This window comes from Jatropha curcas, chromosome 8, assembly GCF_041381405.1.
Source record: "Jatropha curcas cultivar XTBG-Jc1 chromosome 8, XTBG_Jcur_1.0, whole genome shotgun sequence".
In the NCBI taxonomy this organism is placed as follows: domain Eukaryota; kingdom Viridiplantae; phylum Streptophyta; class Magnoliopsida; order Malpighiales; family Euphorbiaceae; genus Jatropha; species Jatropha curcas.
In genome coordinates, this window is record NC_143158.1 from 6,177,668 (window position 1) to 6,185,099 (window position 7,432).

General features: G+C 30.1%; 1 protein-coding gene across 1 annotated transcript; it reads left to right on the top strand.

Moving 5' to 3' along the window:
• Positions 1–1,416: 1,416 nt before the first annotated feature.
• LOC105633482 (uncharacterized) lies at positions 1,417–5,268 on the top strand. The gene is made up of 5 exons (XM_012216078.3): positions 1,417–2,078; positions 3,089–3,125; positions 3,263–3,499; positions 3,600–3,647; positions 4,655–5,268. Exons 1-5 carry the CDS (start codon positions 1,780–1,782, stop codon positions 4,907–4,909), a joined length of 876 nt encoding a protein of 291 aa, XP_012071468.1. The 5' UTR covers positions 1,417–1,779; the 3' UTR covers positions 4,910–5,268.
• The last annotated feature ends 2,164 nt before the right edge of the window (positions 5,269–7,432 follow it).

A 7,432-nucleotide genomic window follows, 5' to 3' on the forward strand; every position in this document is an offset into this window, starting at 1 on the left:
AACAATTTTCAAGATCACATCCTAATATCAACATTCTCAAATATGATAATTTCAATTTTGAATTAATGTTCTAAAATTCTCAAAACAAATAGATGAAATTCATGATAGGAAGGAAGACATTTCAACCAACCAACCAATCAATCTTCTCATTGAGATTAGAGTTAATTATTTTATTTTTTTATTATTTTTATATTTTAAATAAATATTTGTATTGTATTTTTATTTATGCACATAAGAATTTTAAGATTTGCAAACAATGGGCTTACCAATTGAAAGAAAGAATGTCTGACACTGACATTTCTCTTTCTCCTCCACAGGCTCAGATCCTCCGGCAGCCTTTGACCAAAGCTCTGCCGTCCATCCATCATCATGCCCTCTTTTTTATTTTCTTTTTTTCATCTTTATATTACTTTTAATTAATTAAGGAATTAACGTTTAAGAACACTTTTTTTGAAGGACGTAGCCTCCGTTTTTAAGACGTCTTTCAACTTATGTTGAAAAGACAAAATTGCGATTTATGTGCAAAAAATTATATATCACCTTTGAGTAAAAATAAATGATTTTCTTTTTTATTTATCTCTCTTTTTTTCTTAATTTCATATGCCTCGTCATAAATAATTTTCTTATTCGGTTATCTATTTTCTGATATCTAATATTAAATTAATAAAAAATATATTAAAAAATACAAATAAAATTTATTATTTAAGCAATATTAATTACTTTTTTTAATAGTAATGATTAATTATTAGTTAAACAAGTTGACACGTTTTCCTCCATTCAAAGAACTTTATTTATAATTGCACAAACTACAAATGTCTAATGTTGAATTAAAATTAAGATATTATATTAATAATAAATATCATATTAAACAATAAGGAAACAACAAGAAATATACCAAAATTGACCCAAAATTTTGAATAATTCTATTTTTTTTACTATAAATAATATATCCACCTCCATTTTGAAAAATGAAAACTAACATTATTTCTTTCTTTTAAGCTATATTGGCATAATAAAATTAAAACTCAAAAGGTATAATCCAAGAATATATTAGTAAGAGACTATTAAAAATTAATTTGACACAAGTAACCTAAAAAAACATGAAAATATTTAAATAAAGTTTTTAAATTTATTTGTTAACAATAAGAGTTTTAAATTTATTTTTCATGATAAAAATATTGCTTTTGAAGAAAATTAATTTTCAAAAGTTAATAAATTACCAATAGACAATTTTTTTTTTTCTTGTTGCTCATATAATTGATGGAGTGTACAAGAAAAAAAGGGTCAAAACTGTACTTTCTAACATCATCTCAAAAATAGAAAACAGGTCAAAGATACAAAAATAATTTAAATAAATAAATAGATAAATAACAAAAGCAGGTTTTTTTTTTTAAAAAAAAAAAAAAATTGAAGCAGGTTTACACTAACAATTCATCATCCACCAAAACTCTAAACCAAAACATATTTTTCCTTTCTGTCTCTCCCTCTCTCATTTGTCCTCCAAAACTTCGTATCCAAATCATTATTCATTTTCTGGGTTTCTGTTCCCTCCTCACCACCATCATCACCGCCATCTTCAACTCGCCCTCTTAAATTGGATCTTTTCTCATTAACCCATAAAAACATCATAACCAAAATTTACTTAAACCAGATAAAAATCTTTTATCTTTTTTTTTTTTTTCTTTAACGATCATTTATTGTATATACGCCATATTTTTGAACTGGGTTTGCGTTGAAGAATTTGTTTTTGTAATAGAGGAAAAACAAAAAGGAAAGTAAATGGGAAATGTAACGTCTAATGTGGCAGCGAAATTCGCTTTCTTCCCGCCTGACCCGCCAACTTATGATATATGTAGAGAAGAAGATGGGAGGTTGATTCTGCCTGGAGTCACAGCTGATAAGAATATGGACGTTCACTTGTTGGAGACAAAAGCCGGCAATAAAATTGTGGCAACGTTTTGGAAACACCCTTTTGCGAGGTTTACCCTTTTATATTCCCATGGGAACGCAGCTGACCTTGGCCAAATGCTTGAGCTGTTTATTGAGCTTAGAGCTCATTTAAGGGTTAATATTATGAGGTATAATTGTTTTTCTTTTTCTGGTTTATTGGTTTTGATTTTTTTTGGAATTATTTCTCTGCCCATTTTCTTTCATTATTGCTTCATTTCTGGGAGTATTTTCTTTTCTTTTTCTGATTTTTTGATTTTCGATTTCAATCCTGTTCTATGTTCATATTTTGGTGGTTGTTTTGAATACTAATTTTCTGATTTTGTGGCTCACTTTTATTTAATGATTGTTTTGGACTGGGGATAATAATCGATTCTGGGTATTAATTATTTTTTAGTTATGGATTAATGGGTTTGCTTTTATTTGTTTTGTTTTGTTTGTGCAATTACTTCAACACCCATCATTTGCTGATCGTGATTTCTCTCTTTTATTTATTTATTTATTTTTTCCTATTTTATCTTTTGATTTGTTGGTTGTCGGTGCTATCGTATCTGTTGGTTTTATAGAGAGGAAGACTTAGAATCATGGGCCAATTTTTATCTGGGCATTGATTTAATAATTTTGCAGATTTATAAGCATTTCTTTTTCACTTTTGTGACCTTAGATTCTGAGTACACCCCAAAGGAATTTGATAAATTGTCCTTTCTAAATTAAATTTGATCATAAGCCAGATATTTTCTGGTGTTATCCCGATCTCTTTGGAAATTTGTTGCACCATTTGTCACTATCTGCTAATTCAAATTAGCTTTTGTGTTAAAGTGTTAAAATTTATCTGAATTTTTATTTTTTTATTTTTTTTTCCATTTTGTGATTGTATGCTGAGTATATACTCAAATTTAGCTAATCGAGATTTTATATCTTTTTTATCATTCCAATATACAGCAACAACGCTAAGCCTTAATCCCAAATACATGCAAAAAAATTAAATAAATAAAACGAAAAGCCATCATGTTAAGGTTTAGAGAAAATAATTTTCTGAGGTTTCATAAGTTCATATGCTGCTGCTAAGCCTTTGTTGTTAAGATTATAGCAAGTTATGTTTTTTGGCACTTATTTTGACATTTTGCTATTTTGGCTGCAGCTATGATTATTCAGGATATGGAGCATCTTCTGGCAAGGTATAAACTAAAAGCATTCTATAAACCCTAGATTTTGAGTCAATAATTTGATTACCTACATGTCTCCATTTGTCTCTTCGCCTATATACGTGACTAGTTCCACACCTGATCAGTCGTTGTTTCTATAATTTTAATAGCCGTCTGAATTCAACACATATTATGACATTGAGGCTGTGTATAATTGTCTGAAAAATGATTATGAAGTCAAGCAAGAGGATTTGATCTTGTATGGACAATCTGTTGGAAGTGGACCAACCCTGCATTTAGCTTCTCGTTTACATAAATTGAGAGGTGTTGTTCTTCATAGTGCAATCCTTTCGGGCATACGGGTTTTATATCCTGTCAAGATGACATTTTGGTTTGACATTTTCAAGGCAAGTTTAGCACCAGTTCCTTCAATCTCTTGTTCTTTTTAAGATATTAACTTAGTTCCGTTCTTCATTTTTAATTGGAGAAACTGTCTGTTATTTACAGAATATAGACAAAATACGGAATGTTAACTGTCCAGTTCTGGTTATACATGTAAGTTCCTCTCTTTATTATTTTGGTCATTATTTCCAGCTTCTAACTTTGTTTAATAATATACTTTTGCCTATTTATGTTCATGATGCAAATGACACTGCTAGCATATTAAACTGCTTGTGATAATTTGCAGCCAATGCTGAACAATACGAGTGTGAATTTTTTCTTTTCTTCGGAATTTTGTTTGTCATCGTCACTGTAGAGCTCTATAAAGTTGTATTTGTTGAAAATATATATTTTTTAATAGGAATGAATAAGAAATGCAGTAAATTTCTATATTTTTGGTAGGAGACACAGTAAAATCTTAGAAAGTTTTCTGCTAAATTTATACATGACAAAAGAACAATTGTGAAAAATTTAAAATCTACAGTACCCTTCTCATCAATAGGATAATCTCTTAAGAATTGCATGTCACCAATCATTGGAAGCATTAAAGAAACAAAAAAAGAGTTTTGAATCAACAGGAATTGAACATATTCATGGCTGTAGGACTATGGCAATGCAGATTTATGGTTGAAATTGAGATGCTTGTTTCTGGATTTAAGACAAACCAAACTTGAGTGGACAACAACAAAAATAAAAAAATAAAAAAAGACATGAACCATATGCTCTCATGACTTGCTTCCCAAATCCTTCTAATTTTCACGGGGCACCTGTTGCACATGGTTAGTTAATTAAATATGCTCTTTTAGTTGGCTTCTAAGTTTTAATTAAGGGAGGCCACTCGGCAACTCTTGATCTTAGAAGCACAAGCATTTGTATTTGCTGAAACAAGAATACAGAGAATGCAGACAGTCTATGAGCAAAACCAAGTATTTTTTGACAATCAGGTTTCTGTCATTTCTGCCTCTATCTGTGGGATCAACTGTTTTTCTCTATCTGGTATCAAACGCCCATTTTAAATGCAAGTATATGTTTGTCTTATTAGTCTTACCATGATTCTAGTTGATTTTGGGCTTGAATACGCACATTTGCATCATCATCATCTAATAATTAAACATTCTCAGGGAACAAATGATGACATAGTTGATTGGTCTCATGGGAAGCGGCTATGGGAACTTTCCAAGGAAAAGTATGAGCCCCTATGGGTCAAAGGTGGCGGCCATTGCAACCTTGAAACATACCCTGAATATATCAAGCACTTGCGGAAGTTTATAAATGCTATGGAGAAAATTGCCATGATGCAACCAACAAAGCAGCTCACTTCTAATCCAAGCATTGATGTAAAACATAATAAGTGCTTAAGATGGGCAAAAAGGTAGCAACTCAAATGTAGTTAATCAATACAGGTATAGATTCATTGCAAGGTGAGCCTATTTTGAAGATCGGATTTGCTTGCTTCACGGACTTGGCATTTAGGCAGCCAGGCTTTGTTATTGCTTGGTATGTTTCTACAGATGATAGGAATTTGCAACTAGTTTGTTTGATCCAGGTCCTGTTAGGTGTTTTTAGGCTAGGAGCTTCTGTAGCTGTTTTGGAAAGCAATGTAGCTAGTGTGCTATTTGAAAATGAAAGAGATATATGCTTATCTGGGTTTCTTTTATAAGTTGACAGAATTGGCCTGTATAAAATCTATTCATCATTTTCAGAAAAGCAAATACATGAAAGTTACATTTTGTTTGCTTTTGACCTAATATCTTTTCTTTCTGTTTGTCTTCCAACGCAATTTCCTTTGATTTTCTGTCTCTCTTCCTGTGCAGTCTGAACTTGCAATTGTGATCCATCTTCTGAGACATGGAAATGGATTCAGGACCTGAAAACGATATCACAAGGATATGTTGATAGATAATACTATTAGATGAAGGCTGTGTTTGGCAATAACATTGGCATAGAAAACGTGGATTGGGTCTCATGCATTTTTTCCTGGAAACAAAGTGAAAATTTTAGCATATATGCCCATTATAGGCAAGAATTTTCCAGTGATTAAAATTGAGCAATTCTCAAAATGGAAAATGATAAGTAAACAACCCACCAAATTCTCAAAAATGCTGAACATAAGTACAAATTTTATTCTTGAAATATGGTGACCCAAACAATTCTATCAAGTTTCAAAATTTTCAATCTCTCTCTCTTTCTCCTCTTTGAACATAGTATAAAATCTTAATTTTACATGAGGTTTCAAGGCCCTATAAAATCTCAATGAGTCCATAACCCAATACCAATAGCAACAGGGCTCATATCTTGATGGAGGAGTAGCCCAACTTCTTGTAGGCCCAACATAATTTTTTCCTTTCTCTCCTTTTTCCCCCTTATTAAACATTTAAACTAGTTGGCAAGTTGACTTTTTATAGGAAGTTGACTTTTGTTCCTTCTACCTATTGGAAGAAAATTGCTTTATTTTTAAATTAAATTGGTGAAAATTTCCTGAATAGTAAGAGTCACAAGAGGGGTTTGCACCTTTGACCTAAATCCACAAGTTGACTTTTTATATATTTGTAGTAATAATCAGGCATCCAACCAAGTGCTTATATGCTCATTATTATGTACACTTTAATCTTTTCAACCTGAAATGAAAGTACCACTCACAAGCCCACCATCATGAATTAGAGTTTCATCTCAAAATAAATAAATAAATGAAATGGAGGCTGTTTCTCTTGGGAGAGAAAAAATATGGTAAACTGTAGGAAGCCTTTTGTCTCAAATGGGTGCATATGAAATTTGTCTCAAGTGAATAAAAGGAGTGGGATTTCAAAGGGTATTAAGGGTTTTTCTTCTTTTTTTTTATATAAAAATAATCTTTAAAAAAAATTTCTCCCTTTTAGTACCCAACAAGAATAATTAAAAAAACAATTTTTCTAGTGACAAAAAAAAGAAAAAAAAAATTCATATTTTTTATCTCAATATACCAAAAAAATATATATCTCAAAACATAATTATAATAAGAATCAAAAACATATATCATCTTTTAATGAAAGTTCTAGAAAATTATGTTTAAAAGAAAATATGATTTTTCAATACCATGAAATGGGGCTCTTGTCTGCCTATAATATTATTAAATCAAAGGCACAAGGGAATAAAATATTTATATAAATAAAAAAATATAGGTATAGCTACTTGTGATTATTAAACTGCTAGCTCAGCAAAATTAATATTTTCTGGAAATAAAACAGTACCTTAAAATTTTAGAGATCTATTAGAGACTTGGATGCATGTAGCATACTGTGAATTAACACTCACAAATTTAATATAAAATAAATAAATTTATATTTTATTATATAATAATTATTTGTTTACTTACATAATGGAATCCACATTGGCCATTACACTCTGGCACTATAAAATATAATTGTTTTCCAAACAAAAAGGAAACAAAATATTTTCTTAGGAAGCTAGGCATTCTACCAATTTGATTAAGAAAATGATCGAGGGCATATCCACTTAATTACCCTTTGATTGAAACTACTTTCATTTTCAACTTTAAAGTGGGGGATTGATTTTTTTTTTTTCCCATATAATTAAATACTTTTCTAAAAAAAAATATACTTTTTGAAAATTACCAATTTCCCAACTTTATGAAACCCTTTTTTCAATGGATGTCTAAGCTACATGGCTAGTCCCTATTATTATTTAAACATGAGTTACTGTATACAAAGCTAAGCCATTTGACCGGTTATTATTTCACTTGATAGAATTTACTAACTGATCGAAAATTTATCAAGAATTTATCGCGTTACTTAATACCGATTCAAAAATAAGTAATATTTAATTAAAGGATTATTTTATTATATAATTAAAGTTTGAGACTTTCGCTTAGTATTAAAATTCGAGAATCTCGCTCGGTAGAA